The following is a 24,772-nucleotide window of genomic DNA, read 5'->3' as shown; positions in this document are numbered from 1 at the left end:
AAACACACATTTGAAAGACAGACACTGGGGAAGAATAAGAGTCTCTTTTCATTTGGAGTTTTGAACTTTTAGAATAGGTGATAGAAAGTTGGTTTAATTTTGGGCGTGGGGGGCTAGTTTCTTAGCTCTAGGAGGATCTAAGCTGTAACTTGGTGTAGTGGTGAAAGGCATGGGGTGTCCAGTCAGGCAGACCTGGGTTCAAATCCTGTTTTCCGTAGCTCCATGATATCGGGCAAATCACTTAAATTCTCTGGGCCTGTGTTTTCAGCTCTCGAGTGAGAATAACAGCAGAATCCCCGTTACGCTTTGTGAGGTTTCAGTGAGATAATATTTATGAAAGGCTTAACACAATGCTTGACACGGACTAGCAGCTCAAAACCCAGTAGCTGGTGTTACTACAACTAACCCTAGTGATCATAGTTAACGATAACAGCACAGACACAGGGGTAGTAGTAAACCACAGCATCAGTGGTAGTAATGCTGTTCTTTTTGGTAAGGACCTTTTCCCCCCCAGTTAAAACCGTGAAACAAAACTGTCCTACCTTTAAGAAAGGATTAAAAAGATGCTAGGGTGTCCGTGAGAACCAAGAGCGAATACTGCAGCTGGGCCACAGAAAGAGTGTCCTAGTGACAGTCACCACCCCAGCGACGAGAGCTCACGTTCACGGAGTCTCTGCTTAGCCAGGCACCAAGGTAAGCATGTCACAGGGATTGTTCCCTGAATTTCTCTCAACAGCCTCATGAGAACGCCAGTCAGGCTCAGAGAATTCGTAGCCATCCCCCAGGACGAGGCCTAGACCCTGGACAGCCCCCCCGGTGGGCCTCCCTCGGCTCTGCAGACACAGGGCCATGGTGAGGGGGCGCTCTCCAGAGCTCTCCATCCTCTAAATAACACGGGGGGGGGGGGACGGGAGGGGGCTGCAGGAAACCAGTCTGGCCCAAGTCCAAAGTTGTTGAAGCTTGGGTGATGGGATCCTGTGTGTATCTCTATGCTTCAAAAGACCACAGTATTCCAGCTAGCTCTCCTCTGGCCCTAATTCCAAATTCTCTGGCAAAAACACCTGATTCTTTCAATATGGCCAGGAAGTTCGCAGAGAAGTGTGGCTGGTCTGTCACCCCTGTATGTTATTCCCTGCCCCCCACCATATGTATGTATATGTACATAATGTATATGTATATTTATGTTAGGAGGGTAGCACCTGTAGTTTGAGTTGGAATGGGGCTCTTTCTCGGAATGATCAAGAGTCACCTGGTGGTCTAATAGATCCCCTGGCTACGTATGGCTGTTGACCACCTAAAATGTGGTTAGCGGGCCTGAGGAACTGAGTTTCGAATTTTGTTTAGTTCTAACTACATTTAAATAGCCATATATAGGACAGCACAGGTGTGAATGATAGAGGCAGAACTCTGGTAATAAAAAGGCTGGGTTTGGCTGCTGATTAATAGTCTTGTTCAGTGGGAGAGCAGTTGGGCCAAGGCTTGGTCTTCTTAGCTTCTCTGGTGTCTTTTCCCTTTTGCTGTTTGCTTCAGAATTGGGCCTTGGGAGGTGAGGTCACCTTGTGATTGGGCGACCGGTCTCCCTGTGAATGCATCTGTCGCTCGGATGTTGGGTCTCAGAGACTATTGAATTTTTCTCAAAAGATGATGCACACACGTGTGCAGTTGTTTCTAAGCGCTCAGATCCTTGCGATGCAGGTAGCTCATCTGGAGACCGGTGACGGGAGACGCTGGGCGTTTTGCAGTATTGCATTTTTAAAAATAAAATTGCCTTACCAGGGTTTTTAATTTTCATTTCTTTGACCCTCAAATCTGATTCCTCAATGAAATGATTTTAAGTAGAGGGCAGTAAGTTATGGGCATTATGATTAAAAGATAGAATTCTTTTTTTTTTTTTTTTAAGTTTATTTTGAGGGAGAGAGTGAGCGGGGGAGGGGCAGAGAGAGAGGGGAGAAAGAGAGAGGCTCCATGCTGAAGTGCTGAGCCCAACACGGGGCTCGATCTCATGAAGTATGAGATCACGACCTGAGCCGAGATCAAGAGTTGGACGCTCAACCGTCTGAGCCACCCAGGCGCCCCAAGAGATATAATTCTTTAAAAATAATCTAGCAGTGTTGTTACAAGTTAATTGATGTTAATACTTTTTTTCCTAAGGTATTTCTTACATCTTTACCCACGTTTACTGGAATCCTGGAAATTTTTTAGGAAGTGCGCCAAGTTGGAAACTTACTGCTCACCACTTTTTCCCCCGAGGTTGCCAGCTCCTCCAGAGTGGGAACATGGGTGTGTGTGCAGCGCCTCAGCTCCGAGGCCAGCTTGCTCGGGCACCCCTTCCCATGTCGCCCAGAACGGGTGGGCCCCAGTGTGAAACCTCACGTGAGCTCCGGATAGCCGTGCCATGGGTCTGTAACAAGACCTAGAACAGTGTTATTTTGCAAGCAGGAACTGCGGAGAAGTCACAAGAATAATAAGCTCGTGCCTATGTGCTCCTCCCCCAGAAAGGATTTAAAACAAAAAATATTATAAAGTTGAGGTCCCCTGTATTCTTCTTCTCCATTCTTTCCCTCTTTCCTTCCTGCCCGAAGATAGTCACTGTCACTAACTTTTATTTAAGAGTTTTAATTCCAGCATAGTTAACATACGGTGTTGTGTTAGTTTCAGGTGGACAGTGTAGAGATTCACCACTTCCTTACATTGCCCAGTGCTCATCACAATAAGTGCTCTCCTTAGTCCCCAATCACCTGTTCACCCATTCACCCCACTATTAAGAATTTCAGAGGTAATAGTTTGTTACATGTGTCGACCGGCCAGAGCATTGATCAGTCAGATTCTATCTTGGTAATTTAAATTCACCCACTGACTTTTTTTCATGTTTATTTATTTTGAGAGTGGGAGAGAGCACGAGCAGGGGAGGGACAGAGAGAGAGAGCGAGAGAGAATCCCAAGCGGGCTCCACTGTCAGCAGAGTCCAACGTGGAGCTCGATCTCACAAACCGTGAGAGCATGACCTAAACCAAAATCAAGAGTCGGACCCTTAACTGAGCTACCCAGGCTCCCTTCACTGATTTTTTAAAAATTTGAACTGAAGTTTCTGATTTTTTTTTTAAATTTTAATGTTTGTTTAATTTTGAGAGAGAGAGAGAACATTAGCAGGGGAGGGGCAGAAAGAGGGAGACACAGATCCAAAGCAGGTTCCAGGCTCTGAGGTGTCAGCACAGAGCCCGATGCGGGGCTTGAACTCCCGAACCATGAGATCATGACCTGAGCCCAAGTCGGATGTTCAACTGACTGAGCCACCCAGGCGCCCTGAGTTTTGTTTTTTTATTGTAGTCACTTCAACTGAGACTTCAGCTGATTCTTGAAGATGGACCTGTTGTTTTCATTTCCCTTCTTTTCTGCTTCCTCGTCTATGGCAGAAATAGGTACGGTGAAGATGATTTGACTACATAAACGCAATTACGCAGGCTAACATACACTTCCGTAACTTGGCAGAAACACCGGTGTAGTCGCTTCGTGAGTTGTATATGAGAAGGGATATTCAGTTTTTTGAAATAAACAACAAAATGATTGTGTAAGGCAGCCTTAAATAACTTTCAGAAAAATTGCCATTTAAATTACCAAGGGGTCCCGGGGTGGCTCAGTCCGTTGAGTGTCTGACTCTTGATTTTGGCTTCTGTCACGGTCTCAAGGTTCACGGGATCGAGCCCTGTGTCAGGCTCTGCACGGATGGTGTGGAGCCTGCTTGGGATTCTCTTTCTGCCCCTTCCCTGCTCGCTTGTGCATGCTTGCGCTCTCTGTCTCTCCCCCTCCCCCAAAATAAATAAACATTAAATGACTGAAATACTATTATTCTTAGTTTTTAAAATGAAAAACAAATTTTAAATCCCCTGTGCTTCCATCACTCAGAGACAATGCTCTTTTTAAAACATACAGGTTGACATCTAAACTTTTAAACATCATTGTTATATTCAAGTTTTTGTAAATGTAAGTAAGCTATGAAAATAAGCAGCGGTGGGGGGATTAAATGAGAAACACACTTGAACACGTCTGGTTTTTGCACATCATTAAACACCCAGAAACTCTTGGCTTATTATGCATTATTCTCTTAGCAGCGTTGAGGTGACCACCCCTTCCAGACGAGAATATTCTTCATAAATGTTTGCTGAAGGGAACTTTTGTAGACTCCCTTCATATCTAATTGGTACAGGTGACTATGTTTTGAATAGGAAGATGCACATGTCACGTTCTGGTAATCCATTGTTGCCTCAGAAATTACCGCAAAACTTAGAGGTTTAAAACCTTGACAGCGTTTATTTTGCTCATCTGGGAGGGCTCAGCAGAAGATTGTCTCTGTTCCACATTTCTCTGTTTGGGTGCCCAAAGGCTCAAGGCAGAATCGCCTGAAGGTTCCCTCATTCGTATGTCTGGTGGTCAGTGACACATGACCTCGGTGGGGTCAAGGCCACAATGCTTGCTTTTCCCACACGGCCGCTCGGCTTCCTTGAAGCCTGGAGGCTGGGTTCCCAGGGTGCCGTCCTGACAGTGAGGGAGGGGGTGGGCCTGGAGGAGGCCGTCACCTTCTGTGTTGGTTTCCGGGGGGCTGCCGCATAACAAGTTCACCCAAACCAGGCGTAGAGCAGTACAAACGTATCGTTTCCCGGCTCTGGAGGCTGGAAGCTCCACATCAAGGTGTTAGCAGGGCTGTGCCCCTTGAAGGCTCTAGGGGCCTTCCTTAACCGCTTCTGGCCTCTGCCGTCTGTTGTCCCCAGGCTCTGCCTCCGTCCTCACCTGGCCATCTTCCCTTTGTGTCTCTGGAACTTTTGCCTCTTATCTTGAGTCCTGCTAACTTGGGCGCCATCCTCAGGACTTCATTTTATCCTGACTGTATCTGCGTGGACCCCGTTTCTCAATAAGGTGATTCTTGGATTCTGGGTAGACATGAATTTTGGGGGTACACTGGCCAACCTGCTGCCCCTTGTATTGGCTGCTTCAGAAGTCAGGAGGGTCAATGGCATTCCTAGGAGCATGTCGCTAGGGCCGGCCCACGTTGAAAAGGGCCGGAACTAGGCTCCACCTGTGGAACAGTGTCAAAGACCTTGGGGTCACGTTTTTAAGCCACCACAGTTTTGGTGAAATACTTGTATTTTTTTACAGGTGAATATATTTTTACATATCAAACAGGGTTTGTTTTTTTTAATGTTTATTTGTTTGTTTTGAGAGGGAGAGGGAGAGGGAGGATCCCAAGCAGGCTCTGCACTGTCAGTGTAGAGCCTGATGCGTGGCTTGAACTCACAAACTGTGAGATTGACCTGAGCTGAAATCAAAAGTCGGATGCTTAACCAACTGAGCCACCCAGGTGCCCCTCAAACAGGTTAGGTGGTTTTTTTAATGCTTATTTATTTTTGAGAGAGAGAGAGAGAGACAGAGTATGAGTGGGAGAGGGGCAGAGAGAGAGGGAGACACAGAATCCGAAGCAGGCTCCGGGCTCCGAGGTGTCAGCACAGAGCCCGACGCGGGGCTTGAACCCACAAACTGCGAGACCATGACCTGAGCCGAAGTCGGATGCTTATCCAGCTGAGCCACTCAGGCGCCCCTAAGAGTGACTTTCTAAAGAACAAGTGACTAATGTTAAGTCTGGTCATTTGTCCTACTTCAGAGTTTTCAGAGTGCTTTCACACACTGAGTACTTGTCATTGCTGGAAGTGCCTGTCCTTAGCTCTGAGCTGCAGGTGCAGCCTGGGCCCTGGAGAGGTCATGCACTGGCTCTCGGGTCTGCAGAGTGGCCTGGGGGGCTGGGCCCCGGCTGCTGGTGCTTTCCATCACCTGGGCTTTACCCTGCTGAATTTTCTTACAGCCTTCAGAGTGTTCCAGATTCTTCTCTCTGGGCCAGCTTTTCTTGTGCCCCTGAAAGCATGGTGATGTTCTTCCAGAGAGGTGGTTTTCTTGGGGGACCAGAGTGGACTTGTCTTCGATTTTTATCCCCTTTTATTACTGTGATTGATGGAAGAATCAAGTGTTCTAGAACAGCTTTCCTGTTTTTAATCGCCGCTGATTTTCCATGTCTGTCTGTGCTCTGCCAGGCGCTGGGCTTGTGCCCCTTGGTGGTATAGTCTGCGTCTGCTGTCTGCCTGTTGGGTGATGGAAAAAGATGAGTAAGTGGGTCTGTGAGGCCAGTTGCAGACAGAGAAACCATTCTAGCGATGTTAAGCAGAGAGGGGTTAGTGCAGGGAAGTAGGTGCCTGCAGAAAAGTGGGAAGGGTCTGGAGGAGCATCTCATCCCGGGGTGGCCTCCCAGATGGCTGGACAAGGGGGCTGCCACTGCGGCCTTAGCCCAGAGCTGGGGGCACCCCGCTTCTTGCTCCATTCTGTACCTGCAGCCCCCCAACTGCACAGCATTTCAGTGTCAAGTGAGTGCATCCGACTGGAATCTAAATCCCATAGGGAATGAGTCTGGAAAATGTACTTCAGCGTTAGAGCCTCTGCTGTTCAGGAAGGCACACTAAAAGTTGTGTGCCGGAGACACGGAGGAGCCGTTCCGCCGCCTCCTCCAGGCAGGCAGGGCACGGTGTCCACGTTCTGCACTGCATGAGCCGGGGAAGAGTCCCCTCCTATCTCACCTGGCAGTGCCCTGTGACTGTGTCCCTCCCAGGGTGTGGGGAGGTGGGGGCAGCCCCTGGTGGCTGAGCATGGGAGGTGGGCAGCGTTGGGCAGATAGAGCAGAGACACCCCTTGAAGAAGGATCTTTTAACCACTCAGGAGCTTGGACTTGAGTTTGAGGATGGGAACCATCACACGGGTTAAGCTGTCGGTGGAACAAAGCTGCCAGCTCTCTGGGGGGTTTGAAAGGCAGGTCCGGGGCCTGGGGGGGCCTGCTTGGAGCAGGGAGCAGGGCAGGGAGGAGGCAGAATGGAGGTGAGCAGCAGGGAGAGGCATCCACGGGCCTCGTGACAGGTGGGATGTGGAAAAGCCTGTGCAGGAGCAGTGGGAACACCCAGGAAGGGAGTCCGTCAGAAATCTGTCTCCCTGGAGAAAGGGTCTATTTAGACTGTAAATTCTGTGGTTTGCTGGCTAGATGTGGCCTTCAGACAGCTTTGTAATTAAACCCGAGTAACTCATCTCCCACGTTAAAAAAGTGTGTGTTACGGGAAACCGCAGAATATGTGACCCTCCCACAGACTCCCTTTTCTGCACTGTCCCTGCATTGCAGCGGGTGTCCCCTCCCTCCCTCCCTCCTGCCCCCGTGGGAAGGGGCCTGGGATTGATTCCAGCAGAAGGTGCGATGCGGAGTTGCGGGGGAGGACTGACAGGTGCGTTTTCTGTGCATCGCTCTCCTGTGTCTGTGGAGGTGCCGGCTCGGGACTTGGCTTCTTACCAGAAGGAGCATCTCCGTCCTCCTTGCTGTGGCAGGTGTGGGGGGTGGTGGGCTTTCATCTGGCTGGAGACGTGGCATTGCTGGACCCCATGTTTGCCTCCGAACTTCTTAACGCCGCATTGCAGGACGGTGAAATACATAAAGAACATCTGACCTGCCTGTCTCTTTATGTATTTCTCTTTGGCTTGACAAGTGGGGGTCTGGGAGTGGGTTCTGTGACCCCTTACGCATCCTTTTTTATTTTCTCTCTAGTCCCCGAGTATCTGTGTGCACCTGTTTGCAAAAAGTCTGAATTTGCCAAGTTGTGGCCTTTCCCACAGATGAGGGTGGAGAAGTTGTTCAGATTCCCATTTGCGAACAAAAGAACTAATGCCCGCAGAAAGGGCTCAGCCCAGGGCTTCTGCCCCGCAGGGCCAGCGGGGGCGTTTCCTTGGCTGGTTAAGGAGCAGGGGGAATGCTCCACATCCCTGGTGCTGTCTGTGCTGCCTCGAGTGTTTGTCCTCCTCTGAACACAGAGATGTTGATCTCAGGCCCTGACCTCCACCCGCACCCCCCTGTGGTATGCTCTTCTACCCGGGCAGGACTTCCCGGCTGCTGTCGGGAAAGGAGCAGGAAGAGCTGAGGGCTGGGTATGAGGAATGCAAGATGAAAGGGAGCAGCTCTAGGGGGAAGGGACCCAGAGTCTCTGGCAGCAGGCAGTTGCTGACAGAAGGATGCAGGTTTGTGGACTTAGCCTCAGTCAATTGCTGGAGAAACATCAAGGAACCTTCTGGAGTTCCCAGGGCGTGTCCTGTTCAGGTCCTCCTGGGAGTTCTCTTTGACCCTGATTAAGTAGGTCCCTGCGTGGGTTTGACCTAAAAGACAGTTGTGGCAGGTGCTACGGGGGGGGGGGGGGGGGGGGGGGGGGGGGGTTTCCCCCATCGACCCCCTCCGGCTAAGTCCACAAACCTCCCCCCCCCCCCCCCCCCTCCCCTCCCCCCTGTCGGGCGGTGCCCCCCCCCGGGGGGGGGGGGGGGGGCGAGGGCATCCACCCCCCCCCCCCCCCCCCCTTGCACGTTGTGCTTGTCACCACAGTGGAAAGTGGGCCTTTCTCTGCAGAGCCGGGGACACCTGGTGACCTGCCTGGGTTATCCTAGGCTCAGCCTTGTCCCCCCAGCCAGCTGGGGTGGGGGATGTTGTTCTTTCTTCACGACTGAGGACAGAAGACAGATGGCCATTCTGGGTGTAGACGGCAGCCGTGCCCTGCGCATAACTGGGTGTTTTCCCTGATGGGTGTGTTTCTTTTTTCCAAGCTTCACATAGAGTTTTGCTTAATCCCCCCACGACCTTCTCTCACAACTCCGTGGCTTGAGCCCATTCTCCTGCCCACCCACCTTCTGCCTTCCCGGCGGCCCCCGCTGACCGGGTCCTCCTGCTCGCTCTGCTGACTCTGACCCCCGGAGCACACGCGCTCACCCCTGGTCTCCTGTTCACCCCCTGCCCACTCCTGCTCTCTGGCATCCACACCCTTGCACGCTCGTTCCCTGCCTCATGCTCTTTCTGGGGTTTTGCTATTGTTTTTTATTGTGCTAAAATGTGCATGATATAAAATGACCATTTTAACCATACTTAAATGCACAGTGCAGTGGCGTTAATTACGCTCACATTGCCGTGCACCCGTCACACCAGCCGCCTCCAGAGCGCCCTCATCTTCCCCGGTGAAGCTCTGTCCCCATTAAGCACTAACACCCATCCCCCCACCCCACCGAGTCCTGGCAGTGGTGGTTTTACCTCCTGTCTCGGAGTCTGACTGCCCTGCACATCTCATAAGTGGGATCGTGTGGTGTTTGTCCTTTTGTGTCGGCTTCATTTCCCTCAGCGGAACGTCTGATACTCTCCGCCTCAGTCTGTTCCCATCTCCGCACCCACGCACGGACGCTCACTCCTGTGCCCCTGCCGTCTGCTGGACCTTGAATAAGGTCCAGCTGCAGGTTCCTATACTTTCTGGTGTCCTGGGTCTATGCTTAGACCTAGCCTTTCTGAGGACCGTCTTCTTTTTCACTGGGACTTAGCCCCTCTCTGCTGTGTCACATGTGCCTGCATCCCCTTCCCTCTGACTTCTGCAGAAGGCCTGTCTGGGGAGCCGGGTGGCAGTGTGGAAGGCCCACCTTCGTGCCTCCGGGCCCACGCTCGTGCTGGACATCTGCACACACTGGGCAGGTGTGCTGAGTTCTGGAATTCTTCACGTGGCCCCTGGGCCGGAGGACAGCATGCCTCCCAGAGGACTGCCTCCCCCAGTATGTGGCCCACAGGGGCCGTGATGTGAGGTGGTTGGGGTTGCTGGTGATGTGAGTGGTGCTGCTGTGAGTGTGTAATCTTAGCCGAGCACCATAAATAAGTAATTGGTGCTTCTTTGCCATTGGACTCACTCTCTGCCCTCCCTCCTTTCTTTCTTTTTAAAAATTTTTATTATTTTTAATAAGAATAAGAAATTTTATTCGAGAGAGAGAGAGAGAGAGAGAAAGCAAGGGAGGGGCAGAGGGAGGGAGAGAGAGAGAATCCCAAGCAGGGCTTCATGCCCAGCCCGGTGTGGGGCTCAAACCCAAGACCCTGGGGCCATGACCTGAGCCCAAATCAAGGGTCGGTGGCTCAACTGACTGAGCCACCCAGGTGCTGCTCAAAGCAGATTATTTTAATGAGCCAAACAAATGCAGCAGAGGTCACCTTTTCTCATTTATTACATGATCCGCATCATACTTGCAGCAAGCTTTCCCAAAGTTATGATTTTTAAAAGTTATTTATGTCTTACGGAGCTTTTAGAGTAATAGAATTTATTGTCAAATTACTACTTTGAAAATTTACTATGAAATGTTGAGCTTTTTTTTTTAGGAATCTAATGTAGAAATAATTTAATCACGTGTACTCATTTCCCAGAATAGAATGGTTATGATTAATTTGTACGTGGGTGATTCATCTGAAGGCCTTCCGAGTTCAGTTTCCAGTTACACTCTGGTGGCACTTCCTGCCTCCTCGCCTGCTGCTGAGTGTCCCAGAGGACAGTCCACACACACACACACACACACACACACACTCTCTCTCTCTCTCTCTCTCTCTCTCTCTCTCTCTCTCTCTGCAGGAAGCCAGTCAGTACCAAAATGGGAAAAACAGTTGGATTGTTTGGAGTAGCATATGTAATTCATTTAAAAATAATATTGTTTAATGCAGATTTTTTTCTTCATGTTGAATCTCCAAAAAGCTAGAAGCATTTTCATGGTTTCCTGAAAATGATTTAAGGAGATTTTCAATAAATATAAAACTGCACATAAAATATCTTGATGGCGTTTTATGGCTCTTTGCTCATTTACTTCAGCAGAGACTGTACTTTTCCATGCATCACTAAGCAGGCGGGGGAAGAGAACTAAAATGTATTTTCTTTGGAAGAGTGGAGTCACATGAGACGCGGAGATCTCAGGTACTTTGACCACAGCAGTTCCTAAACTTTCCTCACCCCTCAGGTAGTTGCAGACTCCACTGTGGATTTCTTGGAGTGGGTCCAAGGAGAGCAAGTGGAGAAGGAGTGAGTGAAAATGCCATAATTTTTATAGAAATGGTTTAGCCAGGAGAAATCTGCTTTTGAAGATCATCAGAGTGCAGTCTCTTAAGTGCCCCTTTTCTTTCTCTGTTTTTTTTTTAATGTTTATTTTTGAGAGAGAGCAAGACAGCAAGCGAGCAGGGAGGGGCAGAGAGAGAGGGAGACACAGAATCCGAAGCAGGCTCCAGGCTCTGAGCTGTCAGCACAGAGCTCGACGTGGGGCTCTAATTCACGAACCGTGAGATCATGACCTGAGCTGAAGTCGAATGCTCAATCGACTGAGCCACCCAAGCGCTCCTCTTTCTTTGTTTTGTGTCAGCCCTGCTGTTGGGAGTGAAGGTGGTTTCCATGCATGTGCCAGGGGGGATGTTCAAGTGTACATTTCCACTGTTGTGCAGCTGAACTCTCACCCTCACCTTGCAGCACAGGGACTCTGGACCCATTAACTGCTAATGCCCCTCCCCTCTGCCAGCCCCAGGGAGACCATCTTTCTTCTTTCTGTTTCTGTTACTGCCCTGGACACAGCACATGAATGGAATGCAACCATATATGTCCTTTGGCGGCTGGCTGATTTTGCTTTGCATGATGTCCTCCAGGTTCTCCCATGTTGTGACAGCATATGACAGTGCTTTTTTTTTTTCAAGGCTGCATGATATTCCCTTGGATGTAGATGCCACATTTTCTGTATCCAGTCGTCTGTTGAGGGTGGCTTGCTTCTAGCTCTTAGCGGTTGTAAATAGCGCTGCCGTGAACACGGGGGTGGAGATAACTCTTCAAGATTCTGCTTTAAGTTCTTTCGGCTGTAGATTTAGAAGCGGGACTGCAGCAGCGATCCTGTGGTCATCGTTCATGTCTGCAGCCAAACTTGGGAAAGCCTTAACTGAGCTGTGCAAATCTGACTCCCTGATGTGAGAGCCGCCCCCTCCCCCCCCTTCTCTGCCGGCCAACTTGCCACTCAGGGCTCTCTTCTCTCCCCCACCCGCCAGAATATCTACAAACACCTCTCTGGATGATCTCTCCCAGAGAGATTAATTGTCCGGATACCATCACTGTGACTTCCTTCCTGTTGTGCCAGGAAATGTTCTGTGGCCTCAGAGCTCCCAAAATAAACACGATTGGTTTGGCCACATTTCGTTTCTGGGAGCACACCCCTGTACTCCAGAAAGCCCTGTACAAGCCAAAGGAAGAGTAGGGGCTGGACAGAGGTCCGGGAGGAAGCTAGAAGCAGCGGGTGGCCTGGTTGTCATTGTCCACCAGTGAGCGGGAACGGGGCAGACACGCGTCTCTCCAGCCTGTCCGGTGTGCGTGTGGGAGTTTGCAGACTTCGTTGATTGTAACGAGGCAGGAAATGTTCACATGACTGTCTGATGCACAGCTCTGTGTGTGTGCAAAACAACACCTACCTGTGTAAGGTGCTGTACCATTTAATATTTTAGTCCCCTCTTCTTCAGGTTTTCGGTTGCTTTTAGCACTGGGCACAGCCCACAAGCCTGGTATCCTGCTGGGGGTTTAGATCCCAATTTGACAAGTAGTGACCACCAGCTTGCTTTCTGGATCAGGCCTGCCGGGGCTCAGGGTTAGGCTTTGCGTGTTTGCTGTGAAGAAAACCTCATGGCCTTGAGGCTCTTAAGCAGTCTGTGCCTCAGTTTCCTGTCCTTTAAAACGGGATACTCTGCTGGCTACCTCTTGAACCTGGCGTGGAGAGCAAGCGAGTGAGCAGACGGGGAGAGCTCAGAAGGGCGGCTGGTGAAAGCAGTCAGCCGCTCTCAGTCACGGGCTGCTTGTTACGTTATACTCCACACTCCTTCCCTCACTTTTTCCTTGGTTTTCACTGTTCTCCTTAGTCCTGTGTTGTTACTTCCTCCTGTTTTCAGCCTCCCTAGTTTGGTGTAAGCCCTGTGAACCCTCTGTCCGCCCACCCCCCACCTCGGGTGTAGGGAGCCCTTCTTCTCCTCTGCCGACTGTGGTCTGACTTGTGTCTGCACCTGGGCTCCCCCAGAGAGAGTCCGAAGTTTATGGAGGGGAGCACGTTGTGGGGCCCAGGTGTAGCTGGAGGATCCGTTTACCCCTTGCTCTGGTTACAGGCTGTTGTTCAGAAAGCAAACCTCCCAACGTGTGAGCTCCTTTTCTGGCTGCAGCACCGTCCGAGTGCCCAGCCAGAGGGCTGTGCCAGATCCTTCCCAACCGCTGCTGGGAGGTGGGGGATGCGGGGGGCACTGCCCCCTTTTGTCCAGTAAGAACATCTTATCAAGGCTCTTCTAAGTTGTTAGGTTGTGGGTGTTTCATATTGTGTTTATCTTCCTTGCAGGCGGTTTTAGTGAATAATATCACCACAGGTGAGAAGCTCATCAGAACCCTGCAAGGTGAGTTCTAATCCCCTTCTTTATACCAGACATTAGATCTTTTAGGAAAAGCTCATCTTTCCTCTTGTCCCTTTGTGGCGACTCCCATTCTAATCTAATGGGTAGGATCACAAGTGATCAAGTAATCTGTTTTTTTTGTTGTTGTTGTTTGTTTATTTAAATGTTTATTTTTGAGAGGGGGCAGGGGGGAGGGGCAGAATGAGAGGGAGGACAGAGGATCCAAAGCAGGCTCTGAGCTGACAGCAGAGAGCCCAGTGCAGGGTTCAAACTCATGGACTGTAAGATCATGACCTGAGCCAAAGTCAGATGCTTAACTGACTGAGCCACCCTGGTGCCCCAAATTGAGTAATCTTTGGTATATTCTTTTTGCTAAACTACAGTTCCTTAAAGAGCTTTTCTTTTTTTTTTTTCTTTTTTTTTTAACGTTTATTTTATTTATTTTTGAGACAGAGAGAGACAGAGCATGAATGGGGGAGGGGCAGAGAGAGAGGGAGACACAGAACCAGAAGCAGGCTCCAGGCTCCGAGCTGTCAGCCCAGAGCCCGACGCGGGGCTCGAACTCACGGACCGTGAGATCGTGACCTGAGCTGAAGTCGGATGCTTAACCGACTGAGCCACCCAGGCGCCCCAAGAGCTTTTCTTTTTAAAAACATTGTTGAACGCATTACAAGGTGTTATTGTTGTAAGAATTTTTTTTACCTCAATACCCAGGGTTCTTTGTCTCCCCACTTCGAAGAATGAGGAGGTGGACACAAAATAAGCAGTGGGCAAAGTTTGTTAAAGTGTAAGATCAGAAAGGAAGAATAGTATGAAAGCTCTCTTTACAGAGAGAGGGCATTCGAAAGTGAATGCTTGAAGACTGTAGGCGAGGGTCCTTGTTTCATAAGGTTCTGGTCACACCGCCCCATCCCTTCCCCGTTATTCCTTCTCAGGTCCTACCCTTACTGACCGGGTAGCTCTCGGTGCTGGGTTGTCCATTCCTGATTGGCTCGTTTCCATCGTGTTGGTGGGGGTGGCATCTGTGGCCGTCCATTCCCGATTGGCTCATTCTCATCGTGAGGACGTTCCTTGTGGGTCATACGTTTTAAGGTCTACTTGTTTTCAGTTAGGTCTTTCGTCAAATTCCTGAGGGAACCTGAGGGGGAGTAGGTGGTGTCTGTTACATTCTTAAGGGGAACCTGACGCCCGAGGGGGTTTGCTGTGGTCAGACCCTCCCAGCATTGTTCCAAACTATGTGTTTTTCCCCACCCAGGGGCCTCACATCCTCTTTTTCCTTTCTGCCTACTGAATCCTGTCTATTCCTATCATGTTATGTACACAAGAATTCAGATTGTCACCTTTTGATAGGTTAAGAAGTATATAGAACAGATCACCTTTCATACATATGTGATATATATGGCATGTGATATGTATAATATATATGGTATATATAGGATTTCTTTTAATGGGGCCACCTCCAATTCAGAGTTTCTTTATGAAAATTGTAAAAATGATGCAGCCCGATTCCATTTCTTTGCTGCCCTGATTCAGCTTGGCAGTCAAGGCCGGTGTTCTGTCAGGCCCTAGGAAGCAGCGGTGTGGGTAGTAGTGGGGTGAGCCCCTCTGTGCTTGGCTCCCCCTTCCGCTGGGACTGGGGGCCCACAGCCCACATGGCCACAAGACAAGCCTGGGGAAAATCACAGAGCACTGGGTCTCGCGAGGGCCGGCCTTTGCCGTGGGTAGGAAACTACTCCCAGCCGCCCGAGCCTCAGTTCCGCCTCTGCACGGGAAGGTTCATCTGGAGCCACAGTATCCAGAGTGGTGGCCACGAGCCGTGTGGCCAATGAACACCTCAAATGTGGCTCATGGGAAGGACAGAAGTTTACATTTTTGTTTAATTTTCAGTAATTTAAGTTTAAAACTGAAACTTGACTCCATTATTGGGAACGTTAAATGTTTGGGGGGCAGCTTGGGTATATATCAGTCTACTTTTCAAGGGTAGATTCTGTGAAAGCTCACTTCAGATCATGAATTCCCAGTGCACATTTAACGTCTGCATGGGGACGTGCTGTAATTGTCCACACCAGATTTCAAAGACAGCGTGAAGGAGAGAATATAAAATATTCATAATTCTTTATATACATTCTGTGTTGGCATGATAATGTTGCATCGCTGTTGGGTTAGATCAGGTGGTTTATTAAAGTTAATGCTACATCTGGTTTAGTTCTTAAAACTGTGGTTTACTGACGTGGCTTGCATCATAGTTCTGTTGGACAGGGCTGGTCTAGAATTCTAGTTCCGGCTCTGCTTCTAAGGATCTGAGTAGGAGAGACGCAAGGTCACGTGGAGTTGAGTGGGTTACTTGACTGCCGGGGCCTTTGCAGAGTTTCCTTGTCTTGTCTGGCCTTTTGAGATTCATCCATGCTATGGATGTCAGTATTTTTATTCCTCTTTTTGCCAAGCATTGTTCCCTTGCCCCATACTTGGTTTGATTATGGGAATTTTTTTCTTAAGTGAGGTTTCCTGAGGTGTGATTTACTCAATAAAGTGTACCCTTTTGTAGGGTTCTTTGCGTCCCCTGGACCACTACAGTTGAGACCAGGCCCTGTCCCTCCAGGAGGTGCCCCCCTAACCATTTGTGGTCAGTCCCCTGCCTCAGCCATCTGCTGGGTGGTTCTACAAACCCTGCAGTTTGAACTCTTAGAAGATGTCCTAGCAATGCTTGTGAGATGGATCGTCGTTGCTGTGTGTTTCGGCATTTCGTGGAATCCTTCGCTTTTATTTATTTCCCCCCCGGAGAGCCCTGTAGATACGGGGTTATGAGGACAGACTTCCAGGATGCGGGTGTGTGTCCAGGGCCGTGTCCCGGACCCCGGTGGTGGCCATCTGGCCACTCTGCTGTCACCTTCGTGGCAGCTTCTCTTTCCTGCTCAGCCTGGCCCTTTGTCAGCTGCTGCTTTTTCTGCAAGGCTTTTAGGAGCCCAAGGTCAGGGCAGCAGGGATGGGCTGGTGCATTTCCTCAAGGAAAGCTGCTGTTTCCCAGACGGGGTTTGGGTGGTTAAAGGAACACAGGCCTCAGGAAATTGCTGGTGTGGGTGAGTCGCAGGAGGGGCCGCTGGCAGGGAGCCTGGTGGCTGAGGTTGGGGTCCTCCGTGAGAGACTGCTTCTCTGAGCAGATGTCCAAATCAGTGTTTCACAGGCTGGATGAGTCTGCTGCAGGCCAGGGGACACAGTGGCATGTGTCACCTTGTGGGACAGCTCATAGGATGTCTAAAAAAGAAACAAGTGAATAGAACCCCCTGACGCTTTTGAAGGGCCAGAGGTCAGGAAGATTTAAGTGAGAGGTTTGGAAAAGAACCTAGGTGCAGATTTGGGTCGGGTTGCTGATTTCCAGGGCTCCTCCATGGTTCTGGAATGTTCTGAACCCTCTCTCCTTCCCTCCTTACTCTCCTGTGTGCCACCGCCCACTGCGTTCTGATGTGTCTGCTGTTGTCGCGATGGCTGTGCCTGTGACCTGCGCAATTCTGGGTCCTCCTCTTGGCTCAGACCAGTTAAAGGCCCTGCAGAAGAATTATGGCAGGCTGCAGCAGGGTGTTCTCCAGTTTCAGAGGAACCAGACCAACCTGGAGAGGAAGTTCTCCTACGACCTGTAAGTGCGTCTCTACATCTAGTGTGTACCCCTCGGGGGCTGATGTGTTCTGAGCAAGGGGGCGGGCGCTGGGCATAAGCTGGGCTCCCCCTTCCCGTCATGGAGCACACAGGCTCTGCGGGAGGTCCAGTCCTTCCAGGGGAGTCCTTTAGAACAATGTGCTTTATTACTTAAGCGTGAGCAGTGCCTCAGAAAGCTGTGGAAAAGCCGGTGGCTCATAATACAAAGTAAACAAGAGGGCGGTGCTCCTTAGAAAGAAATGACTTTGTCAACACACTTCTTTTTTTATAACAAATTTTTTTTAATGTTTATTTATTTAAAAAAATTTTTAACATTTATTTATTTTTGGGAAACAGAGAGAGAGCATGAGCAGGAGAGGGGCAGAGAGAGGGGGACTCAGAACCTGAAGCAGGCTCCAGGCTCCGAGCTGTCAGCACAGAGCCCAACGCGGGGCTCTAACTCACAAACTGCAAGATCCTGACCTGAACTGGAGTCAGACGCTCAACTGACTGAGCCACCCAGGCGCCCTGAATGTTTGTTTATTTTGGGGGAGAGAGAGAGAAAGAAATCATGGGTGGGGGAGGGGCAGAGAGAGAGGGAGAGAGAGAATCCTGAGGAGGCCCGGGGAGTGAACCCACAAACTGTGAGCTCATGACCTGAGCGGAAACCAGGAGTTGGCTTAACCGACTGAGCCACCCAGGCACCCCCTTATCAACATACTTTGTAAAGTTACATTAAGTTTTAAAGTGCAGGCGTACTGGTGGTTAAGTTAATAATCGAAAGCCTTTAAAAACATTTTCCTGAAGTGCTCAGATGTGTCCCAAGTCCATCTCCTAGACTGAATGGCACTTTGGCATAATATCAGTGATTTGTTTCTGGGTGTCAGCATTGTGGACGTTCTGTTTCTGTGAGATTTTAGTGTCTTTCTGAATTTCTGCAGTGACAATGGAGTACTTTTATTTTTCAGCTTTACTGAAGTATGATTGACGATCATTATGTGAATGTAAGGAATAAAGTGTGATATTTTGATATGCCTGTACCTTGTGAAATGATGTCCCAAATCAAGCTAGTTAACGATTCCTAATCCTTCTGTGTGTGTGTGTGTGTGTGGTGAGAACACTTACAGTCTTCACTCTCGGCAAGTTCCAGGCATACAGTATGGTATTAGTCACCACAGCCCCCATGCTGTCTGTCCCGTCTCCAGTTACAACAGTCTGTTTTAAGCAGATGACTTCCATTGCATACAAAAACCCTACACTTTTACTTCTCAGAGTATTTTTATGATCACAACAAAATGATGAACTTCTAGAAAGTTAGCTAGACCCCATAGTAGGATAGTATAAACCAACTTAGAGACTGGAGAGTAAGTTGTAGTCTGTGTATTTTTTCCCCATAAAGGCAGAATAATTCCAGTACAGGGGGTCTGGGATTCAAAGGCAACCAGCCACTTAGGAGCCTGATCCTCTCTTCCATTTGCTGACTTCTCCCTAGTCCGTGTTCGAGGTCATACAAATTTTTCACGTAATTGTAGTCACCAGTAGCATTTTAAAATCATTTTTTCCACTTACTTGCATTAGGTATAAATAAAAGTCTGTACTGCTCCAAAATGTTGTATTGTTAAAAATGGCTGGTTAATATTCTACGATGTGGGGGCACCAAATTTAATTCACGATTTGCCTGTTTGGATATTTAGGTTACTTCTAAGTTTTGGTTGTTATAACAAGCTTGACATCAATACGTATAACTTTAAAAAATTATTATTTTGGATTATTTCCTTCTAAAAAGGACTCACCTGTAGGTTTAGTGTTTTGTAAATTGCCAAGTTGCCTTCTGAATAAGGTTCCTCACACCGCTGCCCTCGTTAGGATTCTGAAGTCCTTCCAAAAGATTGTCCCCCTGCAAAGCAATTTTTTCCTGATTGCTTTAAAACCAAATACAACTAAAACCAGGAAGCCCCAACTACGTAAATACTCAGAGGACCTGCACCAACAGTCAATACAAAGGAAACATAATTCGAAAATATGCATATGGGTTGCCTGGGTGTCTCAGTCAGTTAAACATCCGACTCTCGATTTCAGCTCAGGTCACAATCTCATGGTTCATGGGATTGAGCCCTGAATTGGGCTTTGTGCTGACGGTGCAAAGCCTGCTTGAGATTCTCTTTCTCTCTCTCTCTCTCTCTCTCTCTCTCTCTCTCTCTTTCTCCCTCTTTCTCCCTCTCTGAAAATAAATACACATTAAAAAATACACATATGAAAACTTACTCAGCTAGGCCAGTGGTTCTTGATTTTGGATGGCAATTCTGCTCCCAGGAGACCTTTGGCAATGTCCAAGGACCTGATGCTGAGCATCCTATGATGCACAGGGTGGGCCCCACAACAGCATCTTTTTTCTGGCCATAAACACTAGTAGTGCTCAGCAGAGAAACCCTGAGTTAGGCTGGTAATCAACAAGATGCATTCAGACAGAAGTGAAGACTGCCCCAGTCTTATTATTCATCCTTAAAAGATACCCTAATGCACATTTTCCATCCATTGATTGAAATAAGATAAGCCATTAATGGCCTCACTTGATAAATGTTGACCCAGATGAGGTTGGCCCAGCCGGAAATCAGAAATCAGCCAGGCCCGGGGAACGGGGAGGGCAGCTCTGCTCCCCATGGAGGAGCAGACAGTGAGCACAATGGCTGTGCGTGCTGGCCTCACTCTTTTTCTCTTAGGAGGTCGGAAGCTAGATCGCAGCTCTTTCTAGCTGACCTCGTATATTGCAGTGGTTGTGCCCAGAGGCTTGTCCCAGATACAGCAGGTTTCGTGGGGATGACGTTTGTGGAATGCTGGAAGCTAGAATGAGTTATTCTTAATTTCTTTGAAATACAGACCCATTCTGAGAATCTGATAAAAAGTTACGGGCACCTTGTGAGCCATATATTCAAAGTTGTGCATTCAGTTTGTGGGACACCTGAAGCATACCTTCACCCCCTGTGAAGACACCCTGTCTGGCCTAAACCTTTTATAGAAGGCAGTCCTGGCAGTGAAAAAGCCGACAGCAAGGCCAGGGTTCCTGATGCACAAGTTAATATTCTTTCTTTAGGATCAGAGGCGGCCCGCATCCCCACTTCTCACGCCTGCACCTGTGGCAGACATCACTAAGCGATCACTGTATTGATCCACACACACTGCTTTGCAGGCTCTCTCCCCAGAGCACTTAGGGTTGCTTTCTCACATGAACTGCTTGTCGTCTCATCTCCACACCATGAGGAAATGGTTCGCAAAAGCTACTGCTGGAATGCAACAGCACCAGTCGATGATCAGTGCCCTGGATGATCGGGTGGCCCGCCTTGATAGATCCCTGTACCGTGTACATTCCATTTACAGCGACTCCACCCGTTACAATAATCACTGGTGGTCGAGTCCTGTGTGTCTCTCCTTTTAGCTCTAGTTAATGACTGAATGTTCACCACATGCGTGGAAGAGCAAGCTTACCCGAGGCCTTCAGGAAGTAACACTATCACAGTCCACATGACCTGCGACTTAGAATTGGAGCTTCATTCTGAGGTTGTTCCCTTAATGCTGTTGAGCTGGAATGTGGAAAGCTGACCTTCATCCACAAGGCTGGGAGAGAGAGAGGCTCTTTGTACTTGATTTTGGCAGGGCTGAGAGCAGGTGAAAACAGTACATTGTTTCCCATTGGTAGGACTTTAAAGGCTCAGGAATGGCTGTGCACCTGTTCACTTGCTTCTGGGATATCGTCTGATAACAGTGAATTGGAATGGTTAGTACTTTGAGGACAGAGATATCTCTTTTTGTTCTCTGTGTTGAAGCTACTGGTCTATCACCGGGGACTCGTGTGTTTGTAAGAATTTTATTTAAATGAATTTTTCAACAAGGCTTCTCTTGTTCTGTAAGCTGTCCAAGGTCAGGAAGTCTGGCTTTCATTGATGCCCTTCTTTCCCTGTGGGTCATTGAGAGCCACTCAGTCCTTTGAACTGAAGGGCACATTACAGGAGTTCCAGACTAAGTGCACCCATACCTGGCTCCGAAAGGCCTGTGACTCAGAAGAGGTGGCCGTGTCATAGAGGTCTGGCACAGAGCCAGGAAACCCCAAGTCCCTCCTGGGTTCAGTGTTGTCACTTTCTGTCCTCTGGCTCTGGTCAGTGTCAGACTTTCAGATCACCTCCCAGCTTCCTTATTTGTACAAGTGGGTAATTCTCCCATCACTTTTCAACCCTGACACACAAGATACTCTGAAAATAAATCCTATGCAGAAAGCTAACTGTGATGCTTCAGAATATCTTAGCTAAATAGGGGCTCAGTCTGAATTAGATTATATGTTCCAACAACAGCTCTTTGACACCAGCTGGGTGGGTGTCCTCCAGCTCAGTTCATTTTTATTTTTATTTTTTAAAAATAAATCTTCAATTTTGGAACAGTTTTAGGCTTACATCGTTGCCACAGAGAGTTCCTGTAAACCGCAGAGCCATTTTCTGTATTGTTAACACTCCTACATGGATGTGGTGTACTTGTCACAATTAATTAGCCAGTGTGGATACATTATTATTAACTAAGGTTCATACTTCATCCGCGTTTCCTCAGTTTATCCCTGATGTCCTTTTTCTTTTCCAGGATCCCCCATTAACATTTATTCACCATGTTTCCTTAGAGTCCTCTTGCCTATGACAGTTTCTCAGACTTACTTTTTATAATATTGATAGGAATACTGGTCAGGTATTTTGTAGAACAATTTCCAGTTGGGCTTTATCTGGTGTTTTTCTCATGGTTAAACTGGGGCAACACATTTCCAGGGGAAGGCCACCGAAGTAAAGTGCTGCTTCCATCAGCCTGGTATCAAGGGGACTTACTGTCCATAGGGCTTGTCACTCTTGTTAATCTTTACCTTACTGAGGTGGGGTCTATCAGGCTTCTTCACCGTAAACTTACTGTTACTTCGCCCTCTGTGCTGCCGTCTTAGGAAGTCAGTGTGCGTAGCCTACACTTGAAGATTGGGGTGTTATGCTCCATTTCCCCTAAGGGCAGGATGTCTACATAAGCTATTTGAAATTTTCCTGCACAGGAGATCTGGCCCTTCTTTTTACATATCTAATTATTTATATCAGCGTGGATTTAGGAATATCTATTTTATACCTTGGGTTATAATCCACTACTATTTTATTTATTTTTTGCTCACATTGTTCCAGTTTTGATCATACTCCCAGCAGTGTGCCCCGCCCCCTTTTTGAGCACTCCGTGACATTCTGGCACCAGAAGACGCTCCAGACTCATCTTCTGTGTATCCTAGAATCACCCAATCAACCATGTCTCTGAGGAGCTCCTGGTTGCTTTTTAGTTGGAGAGTGGTGCTAAGAAGCCAAGATCTGGGGACTGGGTGTGTTTGTTGCTGCTGGGGTGGTAGTGTTTCTGGGCCCTATCAGCTACAGAGTAGAGAGACCTGTGTGTGTGTGTACTAACCTGGGTTATATGCAGACATTGATAAATGTTTCTGTATGTTTCCAGCTGTATTCACATTAAACCAAGCATGAATTCATGACGGTGTCTCCAATTCTAACCCTTTTAAGTTAATATAATAGTATATAATTGAATATGTTCTCAACTTGGGACTGTATGCAATCATTAATATTTTGTGGCTCAAAATATTTTTGAAACTGCCTATGGAAAAGACTGGCCATTGCTTCTCTAAATCTGTTACTTTTTATCCCCCAATGTAATTCTGCATTCCTAACCCTCCTTTCAGTTAAGTATGGCCCAGTGACTACATTCTGGCCAGTGGGGAAAGGTAGTGGTAGCGTGGGACTGTAGGAAGGCTTCTGAAGATGAGGACAGTCCACCACACCCTCCTCTCCTTTCCCTTTCCTCTTCGTTTCTTCCTGCTGCCTGGGACTCACACAAGAAGGCTTGGACTCTTCACGGACACCCTCTGACATCACCCCATGGGGAGAGGATGCGTTCCTGTCAGGTGTGGGTGGAAACACGGGCTTCCCACGTGCTCTCCAGTGACACCACCATGGTGTTCTGTGGATCCGAGGTTCCTGGCCAGTCTGCCTTCTTCTCTCTACTGTTCAGTCCTCTTATGTTTGTTTTAAATACAATGCCCAGGGTTTTTAGTTGTGCTTAATGGGAGGACTAGGGAAAAATACATCTATTCCATCTTTCCAGAAGCGGAAGTCCAGTTGGATTTTGACACTGTCCAGAGTTAGCACAGACCCCACAGGTTACAACGGGCTTTGGTCCCAAGACTCTCCCCTCTTCACATGACACCCACAAGTTCTGGGTGTCCCCAGGCCACCTGAACTCTGCTTCCAGTACTGCTTGGGGTTGATAATTCTCTAGAATGATTCACAGAACTCCTCAAGCACGTGCTGTACGTACAACTGCAGTTTTATTATAAAGGATGTAACTCAGGAACAAGTTATATGGTAGAGACTTGGTTTTAGGGCATTTGTGGGGGAGACAGCTCCTTTCCTAGTGGAATTCGGTGCTACCTTTCTAGTACATTGGTATGTTCACCAGCTGGGAAGCTTGCCAAGCCTCATCACCCAGAGATTTTATTGGAGGTTTTATTACACAGGCACAATTGATTAAATCATTGGTCGCATGGTTGAACTCCATCTCCACTTTCCCCATTCCCTGGAGGATGGGGGTGGGGCTGAAAGTCCAACCCTATAATCATGGGATTGTTTCCTCTGGCCACCAGCCCCCATCCTAAGGCTTCATGAGCCAGCGAATTAGCATAATCTGAGGTCTGGTCCAGAGAGACTCCCTTTGACTAACAGAAGACTCTCCTATTACTCAGGAAATTAAGGACTTTTAGGTGCTCTGAGCTAATAGCTGGGGACAAGACCAAATGTATGTATTTCTTACTATATCTCAGGTTGTATATATATTTTTAATTTTAACTTATTTTAGAGAAAGCATGAGTCAGGGAGAGGGGCAGAGAGAGAGAGAGAGAGAGAGAGAGAGAGAGAGAGAATGAGAATATCCCAAGTAGGCCCCACACTCAACATGGAGCCCAATGTAGGACTTGATTCCACAACCCTGGGATCATGACCTGAACTGAAATCAAGAGTCAGACACTCAACCAGCTGAGCCACCCAGGCGCCACAACACAGATTGTATTTTTTAAAATACTTTTTTTTTCTAACCAATAAAATTCACTTGTTTTAGAACAGTGTGACAAATTTTTAGTGAGTTTCAGTCAACTAGTTTTCTTGCCACTTAATAAGTGAAACACACATGTTGCCCTGCGTTACGTATGCTCTTGAGATACAGAGCTAGAAGCAGGAAAACGATGAGCTCTGTCTCTTACTGACACAGTGGATTCCATGGTCGTGGCAGGAAACACTTGGTGTATAGACACATCCCTAAATATTTGTCTTTTTTTTTTTTTTTTTTTTTTTGCTTTCTTTCACCAAAGGAGCCAGTGCATCAATCAGATGAAAGAGGTGAAGGAGCAGTGTGAGGAGCGAATAGAAGAAGTCACCAAAAAGGGAAATGAAGCTGTCGCTTCCAGGGACCTGAATGAAAAAAAGGACCAAGGCCAGCAGGTAATCCTCGTTTTGTTCTGTCCAGAATTTCCAGAAGGCTTTCCTCCCCTCAGTTCAGACATTCACTTCCCTTATCTGCTGTCTGATTTGCTCTTACCTCTGCCGTCCCTGGTAGGTTTGGTTCCCTGAGACATACCAGCCTTGTCTCTGGACGCTGGGACTCTGACCGGGTATGCCGGGCTCTGACCCGACCCCGTGCTCAGGGCTTTACCAGGGTGACTTTACCAGGGTGACTCCACAGCCACCCTGGGAGAGAGTTGCTGTTGTTCTGTTTTGAAGGCCC

At 48.3% G+C, this 24,772-nt stretch overlaps 1 protein-coding gene across 3 annotated transcripts in view; it reads left to right on the top strand.

The window, feature by feature from the left end:
• GOLM1 (golgi membrane protein 1) overlaps positions 1–24,772 on the top strand; it is a 55,155-nt gene that overhangs the window by 16,729 nt on the left and 13,654 nt on the right. For all 3 annotated transcript variants that reach the window (XM_049654371.1, XM_049654286.1, XM_049654444.1), the window contains exons 4-6: positions 13,249–13,303; positions 16,829–16,931; positions 24,360–24,489. In XM_049654371.1, coding sequence (XP_049510328.1) covers positions 13,249–13,303; positions 16,829–16,931; positions 24,360–24,489 — 288 coding nt within the window. The remainder of the gene's footprint in view (positions 1–13,248; positions 13,304–16,828; positions 16,932–24,359; positions 24,490–24,772) is intronic.

The sequence above is a fragment of the Panthera uncia genome, chromosome D4, assembly GCF_023721935.1.
Source record: "Panthera uncia isolate 11264 chromosome D4, Puncia_PCG_1.0, whole genome shotgun sequence".
Taxonomy (NCBI): domain Eukaryota; kingdom Metazoa; phylum Chordata; class Mammalia; order Carnivora; family Felidae; genus Panthera; species Panthera uncia.
This window is presented reverse-complemented; position numbering and strand designations above follow the sequence as displayed.